Raw genomic sequence first — 26490 nt, forward strand, 5'->3', positions numbered from 1 at the left:
AATGACAATAAAGTGCAGTTACAGTTTACAGTTCACTCAATCACAGAAACATGTCCGGAAGTCGTATGTTATGCTTGGGTGTGTTGTTAAATTCACCAAACCGTTGTTAAATTCACCAGGAGTTGCTCAATGAACTGTTGTTAAATTCAAATATGGTACGTAATGCTGTTTTTAATGTAATTTATCATTTTTCCACCATTAAGAAAATAGTGTACAAATGTTTATCATATGCAATACTTTGGGTCTTGCACATTTTTTTTTTACTTGTGCAACTTTGCGGTGGACTTCTCATTAATTGGTTTTTCTTTTTAGAGAAATTAATTGTATGTTGCCAGTTTAAGTTTGCAAAAAAAATAATGTATAATTAATGGTAAATGTACCTCTTTAGACAACAGGGAAACACCCATCAGATCGCAATTGATTGTACATGTACCAAAATATGACAGCACACAACTAGCAATCTGACATCGTACCACTTTCTGCCATTACATGAGTCAAGTTGTGGTACACATACCACATTCTGATGATGTACCACTTTCTAACACTACACCGTCTCTATAGTCCAGATCAAAGCTTCTATCAAAGTGAAAAACAACGTCCACAAACTTGAACTTAAAGCTTATCTATAAACTTCAGGTACATTCAAACAGTATTCCAATTCCAAAAGAAAAGAAGATAGTGACAGACAAGTTGAAAAATAGAATCTAGCTAGAAAAAATAAATCAAAAATAATGTTTTGTATTTTTATTTTTTATCTTATGTCTTTTTCCTGAGGGATATCAGACAACGTTCGTTAGGTAAACTGTTCCCCCACTGCTACCACTAGTTGAATGAAAATTGATTTGAGTTTGTTTCAAGGACTCTGACTCGGACTCTAAGTCAAAGACTTGTGACTCGGACTCGAGTGATAGTGACTCGAACTCAGACTCGGACCCTGATGACTCGAGACTCGGACTCAAGGTTTGAGGAGTCGACTAAAGTCTGATATATATATATATATATATATATATATATATATATATACATATTGTAACACAGCAAGGAGGGGGTTAAAATCCTCCCGGCCAAAAACATAATTGTTTAATTGTTTGATAGTTAATCATCACCTGCACCTGGCTATTATTGTAAATTAGAGCCAGGTGCAGGGTATTTAAAGAAAGCAGCCAGTCCCTTCAGGGCTGCTGTATGGAAGGCCTGACTTGAAGGTGTGCTCAATCGTACTAAAAAAAAAAAAAGCTTAGCTGTCCAGCTTCCTAGAATAAGTTCCTGTTCAGTTTAGGTAGTATTCCGAATGGAGTTAGGTTTTGTTTTTTGTTTGTTTATTCAAAATAGCACGTAACCTCTAGTTTTGTTTTCTTGGGTCATTTTTAAAGGAGCAATGAACCAGAGTGAGTGGCTGCTCTGTTACTAATATATATATATATATATGTCTTAGTCCCTCCAGGATTCCGCGATCGCGGAAAAGATTGTTACTTTCCCATTTTTTTGTGGTATGTGATTGTAGCACTTTCACGTTGTGGCCTTGGTCAAAGAAACAAAACTGCTAGTTTATCAGTGTAGCTTGTCACGCCTGTCAGTTATCAGTGTCGCCTGTCACAGTTTCCAGACTATTTCTGTGTGCTGTCTTGATGTGGATACGTTTTAAAATTACAACATTTTGGTGAACAACAAATGTTTTTAAAAATACCTGTTACAGTTGTACAAAAATGCTCCAAGCCTAGTACACATTTGTAAAACAGTGCATTTGTAAAATCTACCAATGCTAACTTGAATCCCAGTGCACCACTACAATCTTATTTTGTACGGCAAATGTTATTATTACTAATGTGATTAAATATAATCATATGTTTTGACCATAACTGTATTCAATTTATTTTTTAAGAATTGTTGTGTTTTATGTATATATTTTTTTTTAAATGGCATCCAATAGTTAGTGCTGTAAGAGTTTTAATAAAAGTGAACTCTGTTTGCTTTATTGTATGTGGTTTTTTTCTGGTTTTCTTCTGGGGTTTTTTTTCAGATTTGAGTAATGTGATTTATTAAAAAAATGAATTTAACTAACTTTTTCTTATTTATAAAAATTAACACTGTTTTTCATTAAAAGGTTGCCGCAGAATTTTACAGAAAACACTTTTCTCATTGCAGATTTTAGGACATTTTTACCACAGATTTCCGTGGGTACTTATATAGTTGTAGTCAAAAGTTGACATAACACAATGGAAATGTATAATTTCTAGAAATTTCTCAAAAACTAATAATTATAGGAAAAATCTTTTGTAGCAAAAGTTTTGCTTTTGTGGATGATGAAAAAAGTTACAAGAAATAGATGTCTACAATTACTTATTTCAGCATTTTTTTTGCAAAACTCCAAAAATGCTAATTCAAAAGTATTCATACCCTGACAAGGAAAATGAAATGAATAGCTAGTTGAGGCACCTTTACCTGTTTTAAATGATTGGGATATTTGGTAATGAGCTGTTGGCATGATTCTTTTTTGACCATTCTTCAATGCAAAATTGTTCCAGTTCATTAAAATTCTGAGGACTTCTCTTGTGGACAGCCTTCTTCAGCTCATACCAAAGATTCTCAATCGGATTTAAATCAAGACTTTGACTAGACCATTCCAGAACCTTGATTTTATTCTTCTTTAACCATTCTGAAGTACATGTTGATGTGTGCTTTGGATCGTTGTTGTGTTGGAACATCCAGTTGTGCTTTAAACCAAGTTTTGTAGTGGAGGGTTTCAGATGATTGGCCAGTATCTTTTGGTATGCTATGGAATCCATTTTGCCATCTACTGGAACTAAATGTCCTGTGCCATTAGAGGAAAAACAGCCCCATTGAAGGATATTGCCACCTCCATGCTTAACAGTAGGTATGGTGTTCTTGTCTTTGTATGCCTCACCAGACTTTCTCCAAATGTAATGACTAACAGTGTGACCAAATAACTCGATTTTTGTTTCATCACTCCACAAAACCTTTGACCAGAACTCATATCCATCATTCAAATGCCGTTTTGTAAACTTTAAGCGATTGTCCTTGTGACGTTTTCCTACAAGTGGCTTTTTCCTTGGCCTGCGACCATTGAGACCTTCACCATGCAATACTCGACCTGTGGTTGAAATGGAAATCCCAGTCCCACTTGCAGCCAATTCACTTTGAATATCTTTGACAGTCAATCTCTGATTGTGTGTGTGTGTGTGTGTGTGTGTGTGTGTGTATATGTGTATATATATGTGTGTATATATATATATATATATATATTGTAATATAGCGGGTTGTGAGAGACGGCAGGGAGGGGGTTAAAACCTCCCTGCAAGGAAAAAACATGTGGGTATGCACCGTTTTGTATTGCTTTATTGTTTCAATTGTTTGCTTTAATTGTTTTATTGTTAATTGTCTTCCGCACCTGGGCGTTATTAGAAATTAAGCCCAGGTGCGGGAGTTTAAAAGGAGTGCAAGCAGTCTGCTCGGGGCTGCTGAGTGGAAGGAGGCAGTAGGTGCGCTGTCTCCGGGTAGCCAAGAGAAGAGAAAGTAAGTGCTGTTTAAACCAGTGTGTTTGTGAAGACGGGTAAACAGCTTAGCTGTCCCGCGTTAGTCAGGGTGTTTCCTGTAAGTCGAGTTAGTGCTCAAGAAGAGCTAGGTGTTATTTTGATTTGGTGTATTTTGTTTGTTCCTGTTTATTAAAAAAATTGCGCAAACGCGCTTTAAAAAATCCATTTCTGTGTGCCGGGTCCATTCTTAAAGGGGCAACGAACTCAAGTGAGTGTGATAGTTTTACAATATATATATATATATATATATATATATATATATATATATATATATATACAGTACTGTGCAAAAGTTTTAGGCAGGTGTGAAAAAATGCTGTAAAGTAAGAATGCTTTCAAAAATAGACATGTTAATAGTTTATATTTATCAATTAACAAAATGCAAAGTGAGTGAACAGAAGAAAAATCTACATCAAATCAATATTTGGTGTGACCACCCTTTGCCTTCAAAAGAGCATCAATTCTTCTAGGTACACTTGCACACAGTTTTTGAAGGAACTCGGCAGGTAGGTTGGCCCAAACATCTTGGAGAACTAACCACAGTTCTTCTGTGGATTTAGGCAGCCTCAGTTGCTTCTCTCTCTTCATGTAATCCCAGACAGACTCGATGATGTTGAGATCAGGGCTCTGTGGGGGCCATACCATCACTCCCAGGACTCCTTGTTCTTCTTTACGCTGAAGATAGTTCTTAATGACTTTCGCTGTATGTTTGGGGTCGTTGTCATGCTGCAGAATAAATTTGGGGCCAATCAGATGCCTCCCTGATGGTATTGCATGATGGATAAGTATCTGCCTGTACTTCTCAGCATTGAGGAGACCATTAATTCTGACCAAATCCCCAACTCCATTTGCAGAAATGCAGCCCCAAACTTGCAAGGAACCTCCACCATGCTTCACTGTTGCCTGCAGACACTCATTCGTGTACCGCTCTCCAGCCCTTCAGCGAACAAACTGCCTTCTGCTACAGCCAAATATTTCAAATTTTGACTCATCAGTCCAGAGCAACTGCTGCCATTTTTCTGCACCCCAGTTCCTGTGTTTTCGTGCATAGTTGAGTCACTTGGCCTTGTTTCCACGTTGGAGGTATGGCTTTTTGGCCGCAAGTCCTCCATGAAGGCCACTTCTGACCAGACTTCTCTGGACAGTAGATGGGTGTACCAGGGTCCCACTGTTTTCTGCCAATTGTGAGCTGATGGCACTGCTGGACATCTTCCGATTGTGAAGGGAAGTAAGCATGAAAACCTAAAAGGAGAACCGGTGAAAACGTGAGTGTTGTGTGTGTTTGTTTGTACTGTCTTACTTAAAAACTGTTTTGTTTGTTGTTTAGACTACTAACACGATCCAGAGCTGTAGCCAAAGGCCAACACCAAACCGGACACCAGCACTTCCCTTGTTTCACGGAGAACTGTATTTTGCACCACAAGCACTAATTTACTCACTAAAGTAACTGTGTTTTGTGTTACGTGTGGGTGTATAAAAAACGGGACTTTTGGTTACGCGTCAAACCCGGGGATTATAAATATTATAAATAAAGTGATACATGCCGCTGTATCACTTTACTTCATTATTGTTTACTGTTTTGCCGTCAGGCTCTGGACAAAATACAATCAATAAACACACTTGCACCTGGATATCGTTGTCTGTCTGTTTCTTCTGTACTGCCTTCACCTGCACACACTTACCCACTTTGCCACAATAGTACACAGCGCTTTCTTATGGAATGTGTTTTTTTAAATATTTGTGTAACGCTACGTCTGTTTTCGTGTTTTGTTGTGGTGTGACAAGTATGGCTGTAGGAGTGACTTCAGGCCAGAAAATGAAACCACACAACCGCAAGTATTACAGGGCGAGACGCAAATGCGCTCGGTTTTCTTTTTTTAAATAAAAGATTAAAAAAAAACAAGACTCTTCACAAAACAAAAGAGCACGTGGGCCAAAACAAACAAACAAATAAATAATAATGATAACAAGTATCATGCTGGTTGTTCCAGCACAAGTAGCAATTGCTTTCTTTATTTTATTGCTTTACCTCCTTTCTCTGACTCTCGTTCTCCACTCCTGAACTCTCAACCCCATGCAGCCAAAGCTGCAGGTTCTTATAGTGGTGACCGAGGGATTAACTAGCTATCAATTATTCTATTAACCCCTCGGTCACATTTTGCACGGGTTTAATAATTCTGCGTGACTGTCAGCTAATTAAATAATCAGTAGCCGACAGTTACACATTCTCACAAGTTATTGAAAAACACAAAACAATAACAAACAATGGTGGATGGCACCTCGCTCATCCTGCCAAACATAATACATAATAACAATACAACAAAAACACAATACAAATCATAATATGCACCGAGGCGGGGAGTACCCCAACACAGGTGGCCAAATGAGGCAGTTTGCTTGCAGTGGTTTAACACAGTTTAAGAAAGCTGTACAATATGTACAATGTCATCGCGCAAGGACAAATTGGAAGTCAGACGGAAACATTTAAATATACCCACCTGTATTTTATTATTAATTAGGTTAATTACATTTGGAATGAAAATTTCTCTGGCTAAAACAAAACTACATGTAAACACATGTACCTACCAAAATAGAATGAAAAAAGGTGAGACTTATCTTTCTTTTTCCATGGAAATTACCCCAATGACTGTAGGACCGAATGTTACTGGTGTGTGTGTACAGTATGTGCATGTACACACAAACATCTGATTTAAATCACGCTTAACCTCAACTCTCTCACTAATAAACCTAGAGAATCATAAATCGTCCCTGCAGAACTGAATGGCTTTTTTAAAAATAAAAAAGTAGTTGATTCTGGTTACAATTTGACAAGGCATATTAAAAAGTACAGAAATAGCTGAAAGGATGCTCTTGTTGGTGAGGGTTTAGTGCAATTTGTTGTAAGAATTAGGTTTTTGCTCAGGGTGAGGTGGCTAGGTTTTCTGATACAAGTCGCTGCATCATCAGAGCTCCTGTGGAGCCTCATTGGGACTCACAGGAGCTATAATGATCACACAGCCTTTCAAATTCCTCATTCCATGTCAACAGTTCATCAAGAAGAGAAACATTTAACAATTTTTAAAGTACAAGTTGTGGATCCCATTCCGTTTTCATTTCAAATGTCGTCAAGTAACACGATGCATGTGTCTTTTGATAAGCTGGTTTTTGGTTGATAAACAGTATGCAAATAAGCTCCTTGCTGCTATGCTTGATTAAAAAGCTGTTCACTCCAAAGTCAGTAGCAGGTAAAACTGTGATTTCCTCAAGACGTCTAACACTGTCTGGGACAAGTTTGGAGATGAGCTACACTCACGCATGATTCCCTACTCAGTTCCCGAATCCTTTTTCAACTCTCTTTAAAGAGTTTCAAAAGTTGAGGTTTACCATTGCTTATAATGCTTTTTATAATTCTTTACCATTGTGACCTGTGCTTTTTGTTGTTGATATTTTGTGTGTCCACTAGATACTGTTTTTTGTCTCAAGAGGTTAACGAATTGCAATGCTTTTGTCACTGAAAAAAATGGGATAGATAAGTTCTCAGTGGTCACAAGTGAATGGCATTCATCCAGGTACTCATTACACCTCCCAGTTATCCATTTTTATTTTGCCTGCCAGTTATACTCCTCACACTTTCAGTTGCAGTATTTCTTACTATTTTGAAATCAGTTTGCAAATATGCAAAAAAAAAAAAAAAAAAAACCTGCCTGTTTGTATTGGAGTCTGGATTTGAATTATTAACTTTATTAATGGTAAAAGAACACAAGTCACACAGTGTAACTGTATCATTTTCTTTGGCTTATGTTGGCCACAGGTTATATGTGTTTTTGTAAGTCTTGGAAAGAGGTATGATATGGCTTTATACACTGCCAGCTGTTTTATGTCTCGGCCTTCTCCACCTTGTGGCTTAATGTCTTTACATAAGATACAAAGTACACTTGTACATTGCAGCTCCATGGCATTCAGCTTGCCTCTACGGTACGGTACTAGTGGCTGAGTTTGCTGTTTAAAACTTTTCACCAAAATTTGACAAAAATAAATGATTAATTCTGTCATACATCAATGAAACAAAAATATTAAAATGCACACCCCAGTTCAAACAGCATGCAAAGAATAAAATACTGTTAGGCTGCTTACTATTCGAAATTTGCAGTGACATGCATATGACTGTTACATTCCAAGAATGCTTGATATTGCACTGTGACTTAAGTCAGATTTGTGTAGCAGTTTATTATAGTTTGCTTTCAGCACAACATCCTGTTCTGTTTGTAGTTGTTTATTGTACTTTGGTCAGGGGAAAGGTTATATGCAATGCACAGGCTCAGGACGCTTGTGTGGAGTATTTACTCTTCACTGTTTGTAGTAGCATTGCAGAGTGTTGTCAGCAGGACAATGGGGGCTTTTCTTTCTGTTGGCAATGGTAACCGTAGCACCACTGACCACGAATAGTCAATATTTACTGATTCTTTTCACAGTAATTGGAAAAGATTCCACTTCTGCTCTTTGTAGTGTCCACTGGCTTAGGCAGTGACTTGATGTAATCGATCAATAGGGCCAATAGATTTCGTAGCTTTTCATTTATAGCCTGCACTGTTCTGTAATCCAAATAACATTTGATGGTTTAATTGGAAGTTCAGTTTATATTAAAAAAAACCCACATGCATACAGTATTATAAAAGGATTAAACCAATGCATTTAGACAATGTATGAAACTGTAGCATGTCATCTTTTAAATTACAACTTGGTAATTTAATTGTGGTGGCCCAGAGGAATCGCTCTTAAGTGCTTTAAAAACCTTTTCTTTAATAACAAAATTAGCTGTACTACACTTTGAGCAGAGGTGTTATCATTTTACAAGCAAACATTGGGGATATGTAATCCAATTTCTATAGTGTGTTTAAATAAATAATTCACTTTCAATATAAATACTCATACCCCTTGCTGTCTGCCTGGAAAATAGTTGGCTTTATACTCGCAATTAATTTTAACAAAGCTAGGTAAACTTAATTTTTTTTAGTCTTAATGATACATAGCACAAATTGTCAAGCTGAAGTTGTACATTTAACTGAGGTTTGGTATGAATCTAGTTTTACAAGAGGAGTAAGACCCAGCGAGGCATAATGATGCTGCTAGATAACTTCCTTCTTCAGCTAGGAGCAAGTTACTGTTCACATAAATAAACTGTGCTCTAGCAACTGTACTACGCCTGTTAATTAATACTTACTGTTTATTTCATTTCTTATTGTTTATGTATTAATAAATGTGTATTACATGTATTGTTTCATGTGCCTTTGTTGAAAAAAGAGAACTTTGTTTCAAATGAATTCATAAATATAGTACAGAAACAATGTTTTCAAAAGAAAATACAAAATAAACCAAAGTTAGCAACACTATTAACAAAATCTATTAAGAAATAAAAGTAGAATTATTGATCTACATTAGTAGGACTAACTGACATTTTTTGAAATTACATTCTTCCTTCATTTTAAGGCTGTTCAACACATTCCCGTGGTACAAAGCTGCTGTATCTTTTCCTCATAAATAATAATTCATTGTTGCAAAAATAAGCACAAGGTACACAAAGACACCGTTATAATCAGGGTAGCATGTAATGTAGAAAATACACCAAAATGCTTTTTTTTTTTTTTTTTTTTTTTTTTTGGAAGGAAAATAAAACTGGCAGGGTTAACAAACAATGTAGGCCCACATTTGAGTCCTGAAATGAACTTTATGTCTTTTCTTGTTTTGCCAAATTAGCAGTTTTAGTTTACTTTCACAAAAATGGTAAATTGGTCCTTTATTTGTGTTCCATAAAGATACATTTACAACATTATCTTAATCAATTGAAAATTTGACCATTTTAAGGAAATTAAATTAAATTTCTATTGAAAATAAAAATGGCTTTTACATCATTACATCATTGAGTAGTTGCTTAAGCTCCTTGGGTACACTGGGATAAAAAAAGAAAATGTTACAAATGTTTGTTCAGGAAGGGCATGATTGAGCATTATTTATTCAAAGGTTATAAGGGACATATTGTTTATTATTAAAAATACATGCCTACACCATTTCTCAAAAAAAAGGCTGGATCCTTCTTATAAAAAAACTTTAAATCTAAAAGCTGAGATCAAGCGTAGTGTATTTATGCTCTGCAAATCCAGGGGCCTACTGTAATCAGTTCCCTTGACTGCCACTCAACCATCAGAGCAACATTTTCTTCCTCAAAAGTTCTTGACAAACTATAAAACAAAATGCTGAAGCCTCTTTTATGTTTGTCAAATAACACCCTGTTTACTTTAACAAAATGGCTTATATGTTCAGTGCAGTGCAGTCTGATAGCGTTATCCTTAAGCTTTGAATCTATAAACAATCAGATGGTGAAACTGAGGAGTTTCTGTTTGGCAGTTTAGGGTTATACAGATCACTGCTGCTTGTTGATGTCTGGAATTTTCAAACACGTGTTATTTAAAACGTATTTAACCAGCCTATGATGTCATAAAATATCTAAGCATCTATAATTTTGCACCCCTAGAGCTAGACTGTTGTTAATAATAAATTGGTAGAAACACGCTATCATAATACTTCATAGGCTATGCAGAACAAAATAACTACAAAAAAACAGATATTATCTTACTTATCTAACACTTAGTTATGAAATATTCATATATATATATATATATATTTACTTGTGTTTGTGTCTTTGCATAAAACAAAATTCAAACTTCACTGAACTCTGCTTTAAAATAAAGAATTTAGGGGTAGATGTACTAAAGTGTTGCGCCTGTTGCAATTGTTGCAAACCACATGCAAACCAGAAGGAAGTGTAGCGTGAAATGTACTAAACAAACGCAACGCTGTTAGCATCATTTTAATGAATGCTTTGCAGCTGCAGTTCTTATTTGTGCTTTAGCCTTAAATGAATATGTAATTCTGGGCGTTCCTGCAGAAATTCGTAAAAACAGGGTGGAGATGCAAATGAGGGATCATAAATATTGTAATGAGATGTACTAAAGCTGCAGGCAATTGCAACACTTACAATTGCATCAATTTGTTAAGAACTTTTGAAAGCATGTTTTCTGGCATTTCCCAGTCCGCTTTTTCTCTTGTGTTACCAGTTGTGCTCAATGTATTTGAGACGAACAATGAAGTACCTAATTTTCACTTAAGTCAGGGTGTACTTACAAGCATTGAAAACAAATTTCTATGACATTTCTGGTTTTCCGAGTGTGTTGGGAGCAATAGACTGCACACATGTGCTGTCTGTATAGGACCATGATCTATTGTGTGTTAATTGTCTAGGCTACTAAGTAGACCAAGTTAAAAATAATAATAAATAAAATAAAAAACCCTAAAATCATTGTTTCAGTTAAAAATAACTTTGATTTGCATTGTACACCAATGCGTACAATGCAGCAGCATGGTTTATATTGTGTTACCAGAAGGCTAAAGTATAAAAAAGTGCGCTTGGTATTCATTTGATTTTACTACTGTACTGTATACTGTATAGGCCTACTGTCCAGATTTATATTTTTACATAATGTAATGTGTAGCATACTCAAAACACATTTTATGTTATTTCAGCACAATGATTTATATTTAAAATACATCTGTAACTGTAAATGTATGTGTGTGAGATTTTATTGTATTGTTTTTAAACCCAACCTCCTTATGTCGGATCGGACAATCATGTCCGGTTTAGCGAGGGGCTACTGTATGATTATGAAAAGCTTTTTGGGGTGAAGGTTGGGGTCCCACTGTAGAATCTGATGGGATTAAACTGACTTTCATTTGCAATATTTAACAAATATTAACCCTTGCAATTATACATTATTATTATTTATTTCTTAGCAGACGCCCTTATCCAGGGCGAATGTTATCCTTCAGGCACACTCTGCTACAGCAAACCATAACTCAACTGCTGCTATTTTATTTGAAAAACATGTTGCACAACTCTCTCTAGAAATCTCGCTAAGATGACGCAAATAATATTTAAATTAGTATATTGCGGCTCTCTTCATAATTTCTTAGTACATACGACAAAATGTGCACTTTGCGAATTGTCGTAACGAAAATGCAAATTGCGGTATGTTTGTGCTGCGACTCGCCCATCTTAGTACATCTACCCCTTAATGTCTAGCATCAAAGCTGCATATACAGTATATAGAGGAGGTTTTAATCCTTTAATCATATGATCGATTGATCACACTTGTTTACTAGTGATATGAAATTGCTTTGAAAGACAATTCCAATTAATGCAAAGTATGAACATAATTATATTTACTGTAAATGTTTCATAATGCCAGCTGATGTTTAATATACATATATTTACATGTAATTTGAGAGTTTGAAAGTATTTGCATACATGTAATCGGAAGTTATCCAAAGTGAGTCATTTAAAACATTAACTTTTCAATTGTTGTTTTTGGTATACTGAAAGCTTTGAAGTTTCAGACCAACAAAGGTGACTATTTTATTTAGGTTAGATGAAGAAAAAATACTGATACTGTTTGAAATATGTTGAATAAAAATAATGACAAAATTACTTGAGACTAAGATGATACAATAAACATGCTGAAGAAAGGGTGTACTGTTTCTTTAAGAATGCTGTAAATCCATTGCATTAAAGTGCCAGCACCTCTGCATCTTATAGACCCCAGGCTTTGTAGACCAGTGGCCATTGCTCTCATACTAACCCCCTACTCCGTTCTCCCCCCCCACTGATTTTGGTTTTTGGTTTCATGGTTTCTGTAGCTAGACATTACCCTTTTAAGCCACATGTGGGACTACCTTTTGGCTATCTGACTGAGATTAAAAACCACACAAGAGAGAAAATGGGGCCAGGAAGAGGTAGTCTATGGTTTGAAAGATGATTTTTTTTTTTTTTTGTGACAAATGTATTTGGGAAGTGGGTTAAATGACTTGGAGCTGCTCTACGTGTGTTAAAGAAAGTGCAATTGTTGTCTGCCTGTCGCCAATAAAGTGGACCCTAATCAAACTACTGCGGGGTCAAGGCTGTGGTCTATAAGCCTCTAATGTTGCCCAGCTGTACAGCAGAATGAAGAAATAATAGGCGTCTGGGTTTAATTTTAGAGAAGTTCAGGGGGATTCCCTCATGTTCTCAGCAAATATAAATATATATTTTAAAAAGTAAGGCTTTTAAAGGAACTTTTACTAGACAACTGTTTTCTTAACCTTTTAAAATTCCTTTTCAAGGCAAACCTTTAACTAGAAAATGTTGCAAAACTAGTGTTTCATTTGTAAACAGGAAATGCACTTTAGTTGTTAAAACTTATTTTTTTACTTATTTATTTTTTTTATTTGACCCCGCTTTTCTCCCAATTTGACATATCCAATTGTATTTTAAGCTCATGTCACCGCTACCACCCCAGCGCTGACTTGGGAGCAGCAAAGACGAACACACACTGTCCTCCGAAGCTTGTGCCGTCAGACGACTGCTTTTTTTCAATCTGCAGGCCTGCCATGCAGCCAACCTAGAGCTACAGCGTTGGAAGACAACGCAGCTCTGGGCAGCTTACTGGCAAACCTGCAGGCGCCCGGCCAGTCTGCAGGGGTCGCTGATGCGCGGTGGACACCCTGGCTGACCTAAGCCACCCCCCCCCCACCCCCCCCCAGGCGGCGTTCAGCCAATTGTGCACCACCCCTGGGAACTCCCTTACACAGTTGGCAGTGGAATAGTCTGGACTCGAACCGGCGACCTCCAGGCTATAGGGCGCATTTTAGCAAAAGGGGGATCTGTAAAACAAAACACTCTATATCTTCATCATTGGTCTCAAATGTCCTTGACTTTCAAAGGGTTTGTATAAATTCCATTTAATACATATTTAAAATACATAAATATGCTAATTACAGACTTGTAGATATCTATTGAAGTAAGATGGATCCTTGTAAAAACAAGTGCCCTGCCATAAAATGAGCACCCCCACAAATACTGGTATAAAATACCCACAATACCGCCACACCTATGGTATAAATAAATATCCATAACTATGCATTGTGGAGCTCAGAGAGTAGATGCACATGATATTTCTCCTTTTACACAAAGCCATTTAATTGGTCTTTCTGACTGTTGCCAAAGTGCGAGGTAGATTAGCAGGGATCTTGTACCTTCGATTAATGTAACATATCATCAGGAGAGTGCTGCACACGTCGACCTTGCCACCCATCAACAGTTACAAACCATGCACAACCTCCACTTACGGGCACTGGCAGCTTTGCAAACATGAGCCAGCGTACAGTGGATTCTGCATAGGCTGAGCTACAACGGGTGAGTGGCCCGACAGAAAACCCTGCTCACCCATCGAAATGTACAGAGCAGAAAGCACTGAGTCCGGCAGATGTTGGACAGACCTCAACAGTTTAAGGGTACCGTTCTGATCTCAGATGAGTCCCACTTCCAGCAATTTGAATAGGCGCATTTGGGTATGGAGGAGGACTGGAAATTAATTGCGGAATGATTGCTTAAAGGCAAAGGTATGCTGCAGCATCATGGTCTGGGGTGCAATTTGGTTTGAGGAAAGACTGATTTGGTTTACCTTGATGGATGTCTCAATTCGGGAAACATTAGATTGCTGTCCTTGCAGTTTACATCACACTATCTGCAGGAGACGGCGCTTCTTCCTAGGACCTCAGAGTCTCGACATGAACTCTGTTGAACATGTCTGGGAACACCTCCATAGAAAAATTACGGAAAATGCGACCACTATCTGCCATATATATATATGTATGTTTATATATATATAATGTGGATCTACATCGGCCATGCAAAACTCACCTGTCTACAGATTAAAAGGCGACAATTTGTTTTAAATTTAAAGCACTTTGGAGATTATACACACAGCACAACCTAATTGTGTGATTTAAAATTTTAACCAGCTTTCAATTGAAATGTGTCGGTTCAGTGAGACCTTAAAGGAAAATTATTCGGAACCGCTGTATTCGTCCCATCCCTAATATATAATTATAATAATAATAATAATAATAATAATAATAATAATAATAATAATAATAATAATATCTTTATTTTTATATAGCACCTTTCATAGTGGACCACCATCATAAAGCGCATTACAGAAGTAGGCTGTGAACTGTACTGTATATATATATATATATATATATATATATATATATATATATATATATATATATATATATATATATACAGTGCCTTGCGAAAGTATTCGGCCCCCTTGAACTTTGCGACCTTTTGCCACATTTCAGGCTTCAAACATAAAGATATGAAACTGTAATTTTTTGTGAAGAATCAACAACAAGTGGGACACAATCATGAAGTGGAACGAAATTTATTGGATATTTCAAACTTTTTTAACAAATAAAAAACTGAAAAATTGGGCGTGCAAAATTATTCAGCCCCTTTACTTTCAGTGCAGCAAACTCTCTCCAGAAGTTCAGTGAGGATCTCTGAATGATCCAATGTTGACCTAAATGACTAATGATGATAAATAGAATCCACCTGTGTGTAATCAAGTCTCCGTATAAATGCACCTGCACTGTGATAGTCTCAGAGGTCCGTTTAAAGCGCAGAGAGCATCATGAAGAACAAGGAACACACCAGGCAGGTCCGAGATACTGTTGTGGAGAAGTTTAAAGCCGGATTTGGATACAAAAAGATTTCCCAAGCTTTAAACATCCCAAGGAGCACTGTGCAAGCGATAATATTGAAATGGAAGGAGTATCAGACCACTGCAAATCTACCAAGACCTGGCCGTCCCTCTAAACTTTCAGCTCATACAAGGAGAAGACTGATCAGAGATGCAGCCAAGAGGCCCATGATCACTCTGGATGAACTGCAGAGATCTACAGCTGAGGTGGGAGACTCTGTCCATAGGACAACAATCAGTCGTATACTGCACAAATCTGGCCTTTATGGAAGAGTGGCAAGAAGAAAGCCATTTCTTAAAGATATCCATAAAAAGTGTCGTTTACAGTTTGCCACAAGCCACCTGGGAGACACACCAAACATGTGGAAGAAGGTGCTCTGGTCAGATGAAACCAAAATCGAACTTTTTGGCAACAATGCAAAACGTTATGTTTGGCGTAAAAGCAACACAGCTCATCACCCTGAACACACCATCCCCACTGTCAAACATGGTGGTGGCAGCATCATGGTTTGGGCCTGCTTTTCTTCAGCAGGGACAGGGAAGATGGTTAAAATTGATGGGAAGATGGATGGAGCCAAATACAGGACCATTCTGGAAGAAAACCTGATGGAGTCTGCAAAAGACCTGAGACTGGGACGGAGATTTGTCTTCCAACAAGACAATGATCCAAAACATAAAGCAAAATCTACAATGGAATGGTTCACAAATAAACATATCCAGGTGTTAGAATGGCCAAGTCAAAGTCCAGACCTGAATCCAATCGAGAATCTGTGGAAAGAACTGAAAACTGCTGTTCACAAATGCTCTCCATCCAACCTCACTGAGCTCGAGCTGTTTTGCAAGGAGGAATGGGCAAAAATTTCAGTCTCTTGATGTGCAAAACTGATAGAGACATACCCCAAGCGACTTACAGCTGTAATCGCAGCAAAAGGTGGCGCTACAAAGTATTAACTTAAGGGGGCTGAATAATTTTGCACGCCCAATTTTTCAGTTTTTTATTTGTTAAAAAAGTTTGAAATATCCAATAAATGTCGTTCCACTTCATGATTGTGCCCCACTTGTTGTTGATTCTTCACAAAAAATTACAGTTTCATATCTTTATGTTTGAAGCCTGAAATGTGGCAAAAGGTCGCAAAGTTCAAGGGGGCCGAATACTTTCGCAAGGCACTGTATATAGCTTTAATGCTATACACTACATTCTGTATTTTAAAGCAGATTTCAGTGAAGTTTATTTTTGTTTTATGCAAAGACATAAACACAAGTAACTAGTCCTTGGAAAAATATTTTTTATGCTTACAGTTACTTTATCAAAGTTGTCTTCTTTGTTTTATCATGTAACAGTCTGAGGATAGAAAAGAAAGTTCTAAAAAAAACTATGACTAGAATTTGAAGTCTTTGCATTAAAAGATATTTTAATTAAAGTGTTTTTTGTGTGTGTGTGTGTGTGTGTGTGTGTATATATGTATATATATATGTATATATGTATATATATATATATATAGTGTCTGTGTGTGTGTGTTTTACATATTAACATATTTGGTTCTGAAATGAATAAACAGTATATTATTTTAAATTTGTTCTTGTATTTCTTGAAAAATGGATTACATTTGTAATATTTCAGTAAGGAGTGCTTTTAAGGGCTGCAACACTCAATTTACAGATATTGTACTAATCAAGAGAATATGAATAAACAGCATTCAACCTCAAACAAACATTTTTTTTTTATGTGAGTGATCCTTTTGTGCCCTGTTGATACTAGTTTGGGCTCATTTTGTGACTAAGAATAAAAAAAAAACTTCCATTGGTAATGTAACAAATGTACTTTGTATAATTGTAGATTTGCAGATACATTTAAAGACCACAAATTGAAGTAAATCAAATCAAATCTGGAGGGACAGACAGCAGTGTTCAATAATGTTATTGACAGGGCAAAAAATTCATAGCCTTTTGAGACTAAACCAATAGCTGTATCAGAGTCTAAAGACTCAACCATAACATTTAGAATGCCACGGTAAATGTACAGGTAAGCTCACAATTTTTTTCTGTACCAAACATTTCTAAATATTATTACAGCTCTGAACTTCGCTCTATTTATTACATATGCTGTGTAAATACATTTATAAATTACACCTTGTTATCCTACAATACAGAGAGTCTAGCAACACCACACAATTATATGTTACATAAACGCTCTGGGTCCCATGCCAAGCAATGAAAAAAGAGTTACATAACTGACTATTGATTAACAAATAATGTGATTAAGTTAAAAAGGTACTGTATGTTAGCGTAGAACAAAAGTACAGTGGCCCCTGATAGTGTTGAGGTGTTCTCTTTTTATATCTGCAAATATTGGGTGTTTTTCACAAGCTAGTGTTGTCTCTTCTGACAAGTCAAAAACAGATTTCCAAACGAAGACATTTTTTTGCTTTTGTACGGTGTTATCTTTGCCTGCCACAATGTACCGGGCACTAAGTCATGTAGACTTAAAGCAAGCTTCGGACTAAAAGAATGGTGTTAATTTCACATTACCTGGTGAGTAGTGTAAGACAACTCGGGAATAATCTTATTTTAGCGTTGTTGTTATTATTATTATTATTATTATTATTATTATTATTATTATTATTATTATTATTATTATTTATTTCTTAGCAGACGCCCTTATCCAGGGCGACTTACAGTCGTAAACAAATACATTTCAAGAATTACAGTACATTCCTGCTAGAAAAAATAATTGACTTCCAATGGAATGAAAAAAGTGGATCTGAATAATATGGTTATCATCTGCAGTTTTCTTTTCCTGGACAGTTCATGTCAGACTTGAACTGGGTCTAATGCCTGTCTATTTGTCATAGAATTGTAAAATTGAACTTGTATCAGTGGTTTTCAATATTTGTTCAGTGCTGGTCCTCGTTGGACACTGGTCCTCTAGGACTATTGAGCCATTGTTTGCTGTTATTCCTAGAATAGCCCCTCTTAGTTAATCACTCTGGCTCTATAGGGAATTTCCTCATGGAATTCTCTACAGCAAAATCTAATCAACTGACCTACAACAATGGGAGCTTTTTTTTATTCAGGGCGGGCTCTGTACTGTAGCCTTTTGTGCGAACTGAACCTCCCAGTAGGAGTGGATAGCCAGTCTGTGTGTGTGTGTGTGTCTTTGACTGCGGTGTGGTGAACCTTCTGTGTGTGAATACTGTTGACCAGATGCTTAGTGCATTGGGCAGTGCGGGCCTCCCTCTGTGTGTGCCTACATCATCTCATGTCAAAGGACCATTACCTGATTACCTCCCTTGCCTGCCTAGATTTCCATCAAGATAAACTGTGGGAATACTGTGAGGACTGTTTGTGTTCTAAGCGCTCTCACAACCAGGAGGAACTTTAGAGTTTGAGTGTGTTGCGTATGTCGTGTGTCTTCTGGCTTATCAGTGGTCAAAGTTTAATCACAAGCTAAGAGAAAGAGAGAAAGAGAGACACAGAGAGGTGAGGGTGCCTTCTACCCTTTATTTTTGTTTTCCTACTCGGAGAAGAGACTGCTAAGTTTTTTTGTTTTTTTATGTGGCAATGTTGGCTTCTTTTTCCCTTTACGCTGTGATATACTTGTATGGAGTTTTGGTCTAAGGTCTTGGAGTTCTGTTTGCTAGCAAGCACTACTTTCAGCAACAGCAAGAGCTAACAGAGAGACTGACAGGGTGAGTGACACGTTGTTTACAGGTTTCCTTGAAGGGGCCTGATGCTATATTTCAATCTGTCAAAGTTGCTTTTCTTTCCACAGAACAATGTCTGATTGCTTTTTCTTCTACTATACAGGTTCCAGACTGAGTGGTGAATGCCACTGTTACTTTTTTTTTTGCTGCAAAAAAAGAAAAATCAAGTCTGTGATTTGTGTATGTGTGTGTGTGCGTGTGTGCATTGGTTCAAATAATAAAAAAGGCGATAACCTGCCATGCATTTAGAAGTCTCGCTTTCTTTGGTGCCACCAATGCAAGGATGTTATAATAGGGGAGGCGGAGCAATAAGAAACAAGGCTTTTCTCTATTTTAACACATGTATCTCACTTCATTCAGCAGACTGAGGGTAGAGGGGTTTAATCCCATTTGAGTGTTTTAATAAAAAAAAAGGTTACAATGAAGCATACACAATGACATTAAAACAAGGTTGACAATTGTTAACATGTGAAAGAAATATCAGCAAGAAAGGTGACTGGACTACTAAATCCTATAAGGAACAGGCAACATCACCACAAAGCATGTGAACAGACTAGACATCTGATATAGCCAAAGGCTTTCACAGGCTCAGTGTGGTCTAGAGGAGCTGTTCAGTGTGTTGTTTTTTTAGCACTGGCCCTTTAAGAGACTTGCAAATAAGTAGCAGCTTAGACAGAGGGGGGGAGAGGGAGAAGGGAGAGAGAGAGAGGGAGAAGGAGAAGGGAGGGAGAGAATCGGTTGTTTTAGAGGTTAGGGAATCAATAGACAGGTTTCTTTGGAGGCTATCGGACCTGCATGTTGTGGAAGGGAGTGCTGAGAAAAGACCAGTATTTTTCAGCATGCTAACTGATCCTGATTTACCTCAGGAGTTTAAGAGGTAAGTTTAAACTTGACAGTGGGTTGTGTCTTATGTTGTCAAACTGGATACATAAATGCAGCCACACGCACACACTAACACAGATAGCCTTTATTAATGTGAAGCCTTTGGTGCACATTCACCGTATAAGAACAGTTGTCAGCTACCTGGCTCTGAACTTTCAGATGTGTTTTGATGTTAAGTCTTTGGTATAAATGTTTAAGGAGAAGTACCTTCAGGTTTGACAGGGGACACATATTCACATATTCATTTACTTAGTAAACCTGTAACCTCAGGCTGCTTTGGTCTTTTACATAAGCATTGCTTTAGAAGTTTTTTTTAAGGTAATTATATAACAGGAGGGGGTTTAAACTTTAAGAATAGTGAAACTGTTTTCAATCGTGATAAATAAATGGATGAACATTTATTTAACTGTTAACTGTTACCGTTTGTGTTGGTAAGTTAAAAATATTGCTTCATTTTTTTTTCCTGTGGAATCACGTATATATTATATATTTTAGCTCAGCTTTTATTTCACACTATGTGACAGTGTGATAAGCTTGTTTTCAAATGTTAATGCTATAAAATAAGATATATTTAAAACACTTTTCTGTGAATTTAAGTGTTGACTTAAGCAGCCTTTTTTAAATTGACTTTTTTCTATTTTTATATTAACTAATGTTTCCACAGATTAAACTAATCTTTTGTTCAGAGATAAAGTATATGTTACTGAGGTTTTTTCTTTTTTCTTTTTTTTTTTTTTTTTACAAAAATTAAAGGATTATACCCAGATGCAGAATGTATGGCGATAAATTAAAGGATTACATTATTAGTAAGTGGACAGTTAAAACTCTGCTTTCTAATAATTGGGTGTATCAGTTTGCAAGCCGATTCTCTGTCAGTACAGTATACTGTCCTGGAGCCTGTCCCACCTTGACTCTAGCAAAGCTACAAGTAATGTTGACAGCTGTAACAGCACTGTAAGCCTATTCTATTTAGATAACATATTTAGTTATCTGTGAGTATTTATTTGACTGCTTCATAAGAAAGATTGGCAGTTTTTACAAGCAGAGAAAAAGCAAGTTAATAAGATCATATGTCAGAATTTGCCAATTTCAGGTCTTTGACAAAAGTGATTGACAAATGAGATTCTGGGTTTTCTGTATTTTCTGTAATCATTTTTCTGCAGTAACCATTCTGCCATAACTGTTATTTTCTTGAAATATGAGTTGGATTCTGGTGGTGGTGGTGGTGGTGGTGTTGGTGGTGTTGGTGGTGTTGTTGTTATTATTAGTCGTAGTAGTAATGTTGATGTTGTTGTAATGTGGAAATGTACCTATACTTTAACAGTGCTGATTGTATGATAGTTTTTCTTTTGTGAATTGAATGAATTTATTCTGAGCACCTAAGCATCAATAACGGATGTAAACTGAGAAAAGAGTTATAACTTTTCTTTGTTTAGCTAGATGTCAGGATACACAAGCAAGGTTAGGTATGAGCACACGTTTTAAAAGTGAAATTGTCAAGATTTGTAATGGCATTTGCCTGTAACACCTTTTGTTTGTTGTCTGTGTTTTAAAAAGGTAACACTGATGTTACCAGTAGAAATGGGACTAGGGTGTGAAAGTTACCCAGTACTTTACACAATGCACAGTTACTAAATGCTACAGTATACCTTGAATTTGTATGTTTGTCAATTCGGAAGCTCTTTGGCGACAAATTTAAAAAGCAGCTACAGAGAACGAATTTGCCTGCTGTTTTAAAAAGAGCTGTACTGAGTACAGTTTGGTTTGAAATAGTGTGCTGAGAAGTGATAGAGTTGGAGGTTTGCTGTTATTTGCATAGCTGGTAAATGTGTTAAGCAATAAATTGCGTGTGTGTTTGCCAGGGTGGTGTTTGCATTTGAAATACTGTTGAAAGATTCTGGTGATTTGAGAGCAAAATGAAAAAAAAAGTAGCTCTCGCCTTTAGTTCTAAAAGAAGAGGATGCATATACATATATTTTAGATTATTTAACATTAACTGTGAAGTTAAACATATTTCGGGAATACACTAAGGTATTAGTGAAATCCAGTTTTAAAATTATATTAGGCGTTTTTAATTTCCTTTTCTTTCATTCTTCTTTAAAAAGTGTTATTTCCTCTTTTTTTTTTAATATCATTGATCCTAAATATGAGATTGTGATTGATTCTGAATGTGAGAAATTGAGGGGGGTTGCAAGGGGGAGCTCAGCGGGACGTTAACACTCAGCCATTTGTCTCTCCCTATTAAAATGGTAAACTATCCGTCAAGCCCTTGTGTTATTAAACTGTTTTTGGTCTCAGTTGCCTGAGCACTGATGGAGAGTGGACTCCGTTATCTCCCTTTTTCCCAGTGAATTTCTCAATGCGTCATTTGCTGCGCCTATTTGCAACAAACTGCCTCATTGTCTCACCCATATTGTTAGCTCTTGAGAGAGAGTTGATAACCATGTCTCCATCTAAAAAAAAAGAAGAAAGAAATAATACAAGAGTAGAATGCTAAGTTGTCCCCCCATCTAGACCTCCCTAGTGTTGTCACCTGACCAGGCCACTGACCAATAGGGCACCACCACATTTGTTTTAAGTTGTTGCGAGGTTGGAATGCCTGAAAGCTAAAGTTGGAGAGTGAATTCCAATTCTTCCCTTGTGTCTTCTGATGTCCCTATTGAGTATTGTGAAGCTCTTTTTTGTAAACTGAATGCTTCAGGCCTTTTGGCTTATAATACGGCCTGATTATAGGCTACACTCGGGGAGGGGTGGTGGGGACCCACCCCCTCACCAGAACTAAAACATATAAAAATGTGTGATATGAGACTTAACTACACCATCCTCTTCTGGAGTCTGAAACAATGGTTATGGTTTATTTCAGTCATCTTCAAAGTCAGCGCCTTGTACAGTGTCCAGCTCATTGTTAATGGCATTCGAATACAGTGTCCTCATTACTAATTGACCTCCTCTGAGAAAAGCTTGTAGTTATCTAGCACTCTGCTTTGGCTTTCAAGTTGTAAGGGGAGGCTGTGTGGTCCAGTGGTTAAAGAAAAGGGCTTGTAACCAGGAGGTCCCCGGTTCAAATCCCATCTCAGCCACTGACTCATTGTGTGTGACCCTCCTCACTTAACCTCCTTGTGCTCCGTCTTTCGGGTGAGACGTAATTGTAAGTGACTCTGCAGCTGATGCATAGTTCGCACACCCTAGTCTCTGTAAGTCTCCTTGGATAAAGGCGTCTGCGAAATAAACAAATAATAATAAAGCATTTCATCTTGTGTAGACTGGACTCGGAGCCTTACCAGTTTAGCAATGTTGCTGCTCATGTATTATTTAAATACAAAGTTGTTAAGTTAGTGATAAAATGAAGGTGTCATTTATAATAGCCAAGATGCATGTAGTTTGGAAAAAATATGCAGAGAAGTTGGCAGCTTTTATAGTGCAAAGTATCCCCAGTAGGATGTTTGCCTGGTGCTATTTTAGTAGAAATGGAAGGATTCTGCCATCAGCTATAAATGCCTTCATAATATAACTCCATATCAATTTAATCACAAAATCTTTCCTTCACTTTTCTTGCTGAGAACCAGATTCCTTCAAGTAGGAATCTTTCAGTGGAAGTCTGGTTTAATGAGTGATACGGTTTGAAAACATCCACAGACCACAAACAACCCGTAGTTGTGGGATTACTGAGCCTGTGCTAGGAGGATTCTTGCTACCTCATACTGTATCTGTAAGGTCTTATTTATAATGTTTCTACTACATGCACACAACACAAAATCACGTATTTAACTGTTGGTAGTACTAACAACACTTTCATGTATTAACTGTTACAAATGCTGTTCATGATTGGTAAACTGAAAACATTTCTTTTCACTAGCTGGTGTTCTTCATTGTGTTTTGAGCCCCTCAGGTACCGTCTGGGTTTCCCATCACTGGGTCTCTAATAGAAACATTACATTCCGCGTCTTCCTGTGTGTGTGCACCTCCTTCACGTTCTATTGATAATTGATGGCAGCATGACATTAGGCACTTTGTTCTTGTCTTTTGTGGGGATGCTGGACAGGAAGCTCAGCTGGCAACCTCAGCCTTTGAGAGGGGGGAACAACTAAACAAAACAAAGATTGGTCTGTCTTAAAAATAACCAGGGCTAGATGGGGTTATGTGTTTTGGTTTTTTTTTATGAAGGGGAAAAATTAAGAAGGTGGCTTTCGATGGGGGTATATAATGTACTATACGTTGGTGTGCTGACATCTGTAATATAGGTTTTGTAGTGATTTGTTTTTTTCATATGGGGAGGAAGGGGAGAAAAGCAGAGATGAGATTTACAACTTGTTTGATTTTGTTTCAGGTTGCTGCGTGGTAATATTTACCAAACAGATCTCCCATTTAGGAACTCTTTGTTCTGTGGCACACTGTGCAGAAACCTAAATATTTAGCAGTTTTGTAAAGAATGTGGTGATAAAAAAGGGAGTGGGTTAGTTACACCTTTAGCACATCTGAATTCCTTTCATTCAAAGCTTACTGTTTGATGGGTTAAAAAAAGAGCGAGTACTTTCCATTGAAAGCTTTGTTATCTAGTGGGTTAAATATACTGTAAAGGATTCAGAGCTCTAACAAGATAATAAAATATAGCATGGTTCCAGCACTATGTTATTTATGTTTCAAACCAATTATTTTTGTTTATTACAAATAATGTAAGAACCCATGTCTGAATACCACGAAGGTGGAAGGTGTCTATGTTAGGAATCTTCTATCTACCTAAAGTTGTTTATTTATGTAACACTAGGGGTTTCACTAACTGATCATTATATTATGAAAGGGCTGTTTGTAAAGCATTTATAGGGGGCAGATTACCTGCATTTGCATAGCAAAAGACACCTTCATTCACTGTGCTTGTGTTTCCTACAGAATAGCTCATTCCCATCAGCTAGCCAGCGTCTTAAAAATCGCTCACAAGATAATGTAAACATTTCTTTAATAGCTGTATATTCTGAGCTGTATCAAACTGTATGAAAGGGCGAAAGTGGAGATTGTTGATACAAAAGTAGCTAGCTTGTAGAACCAGTTCACTCCCAATAAGAAGGATGTTTGCTTCACTCTTTATGGAAGCTATGTATATGAAACAATACATGATGTATTTATTTTTTTGTTTTGTTTTCAAAAATAGTGTTCCGGTACTCCTTCAACAGTGCATATTATTTCTTAAAGGAACAGATGCAAATAATAACACAGCTGGGGCTGGTGAGAAGTGTATTCAAATTTAAAAATAAATGCTATATAGTGGGAGAAATAAATGTAAACTTCCTCATATGCCAAATACCCAGCTAGCACTTTACTGTTGATATTGGTCATTTTCTATACATGTGTCACAAAGTTCTTTCTTGGTTGCATTTAAAACCCACTGTTAACTTGCGTCTTATTACTTTGTACTTTCTTAAAAGAATTACTGACATGTAATTGCATGTGAAGACAGACACAGACAAACATGATAAATTAAAATAGACTTTTTTTTGCCTTCATATTTGATTGTGATGTTACATGAAAAAATAAACTTTGTGTTTGCCTACTCTAAATATAAGAGACTTTTCTCCATTAGTGCCTGAAAAGTAGCATTCATTTCCTAATATCAGTGAAGCAGTCTTAAGATTTAAAAAATGTAACATTGTTTCTTTCACATTTCGTAAAATGTTTTATTAATTCTATCATTTTTTAAAAATGTCTTTTTATTGAGTTTTTCAAACTATTACAAAACATAAAAAGTCAAGTTAATTACTATACAGCGGAAAAAATAAATAAATAAACACAGATGTTGGACTAATTTGAATCGGCACTGTATGTGTGTATTGAGTGAACATTTAAGCTTTCTTGACAGATTGATATTTGCTGTCAAGGTATTGTCAATATCCACCAAATTACCAACCCCAGTTTGAACAATGCCTCTTTAAACTGTACAGATTCACCACCATGTGTCACAGTAGATGTGGTGCCTTGCTTGTCATACAGCTCTCCTGCCCATCTTCAAATGACCTGCCACTGAGTTATCAGCACAACTTTGAGAGCACATGTGATCCTGTGTACAACACATTGTTAATTAAAATCACTGAACACAGTTTAGTTATTGTAAAATGTTAAATACTTTAAAGGTCTGATTACAATGGGCGCTGTAGCGGCACGACGGAGAACGGCAAATTTCCATCTAGACCAATCAACTGAAGTGTTGTTGTGTGACGTTATCTGCACTCTGTACAGTGAGAGATGGGGAACGAAAGACTGGTTTTCAGGGTGCAAAAATGCCCTCAACTGTATGATGCGTCCCGTCCAGTACTTCATGGAGGTTTTTTGTACAGGTTTTTAAATTATATTGTCATAAAACTCTTGGATTCGCCATGCCAGGTAAACAATTCAGTCATGCAATGCACACTATCTTTATATGGTGCGGAATAACATTGTTTCGTTCTGACGTGAGTATGTAATGTCATTCTAATATAATGTAATGTGTATATATAACATTGATTAATATAAATATAATGGTCACCCTGGAGAATGCTACACAGTTGAAACTGCATTTGTTGTTCTTCTTTTTTAATAGACACATACAAAAATAACATACACAAATATTTTTTAACCTTTATTTCTTGACATCTTTCATCAAATTCCTTTTTTCTCAACATTAACATGTGATAATACATTTACATATACCATGCGGTTTCCTGCTTCCAGTGTAATATGAAAAAC

General features: G+C 36.7%; 1 protein-coding gene across 7 annotated transcripts in view; it reads left to right on the top strand.

Annotated features, from left to right (window-relative positions):
• Positions 1-26490, top strand: part of LOC117415495 (transcription factor SOX-5-like) — a 253595-nt gene that overhangs the window by 137772 nt on the left and 89333 nt on the right. For 4 of the 7 annotated variants that reach the window (XM_034025951.3, XM_034025953.3, XM_034025952.3 and 1 more), the window contains exon 1: positions 19267-19771. The exons of 1 other annotated variant lie outside the window; for it this stretch is intronic. In XM_034025951.3, the coding sequence (XP_033881842.1) occupies positions 19734-19771 (38 nt within the window). In that variant the 5' untranslated portion in view covers positions 19267-19733. Of the gene's footprint in view, positions 1-18350; positions 18880-19265; positions 19772-26490 lie in introns of those variants that run through there. 2 more of the 7 variants (XM_034025955.3, XM_059027091.1) reach the window with 2 other exon arrangements.

The sequence above is a fragment of the Acipenser ruthenus genome, chromosome 7 (assembly GCF_902713425.1).
Source record: "Acipenser ruthenus chromosome 7, fAciRut3.2 maternal haplotype, whole genome shotgun sequence".
NCBI classification, from domain to species: domain Eukaryota; kingdom Metazoa; phylum Chordata; class Actinopteri; order Acipenseriformes; family Acipenseridae; genus Acipenser; species Acipenser ruthenus.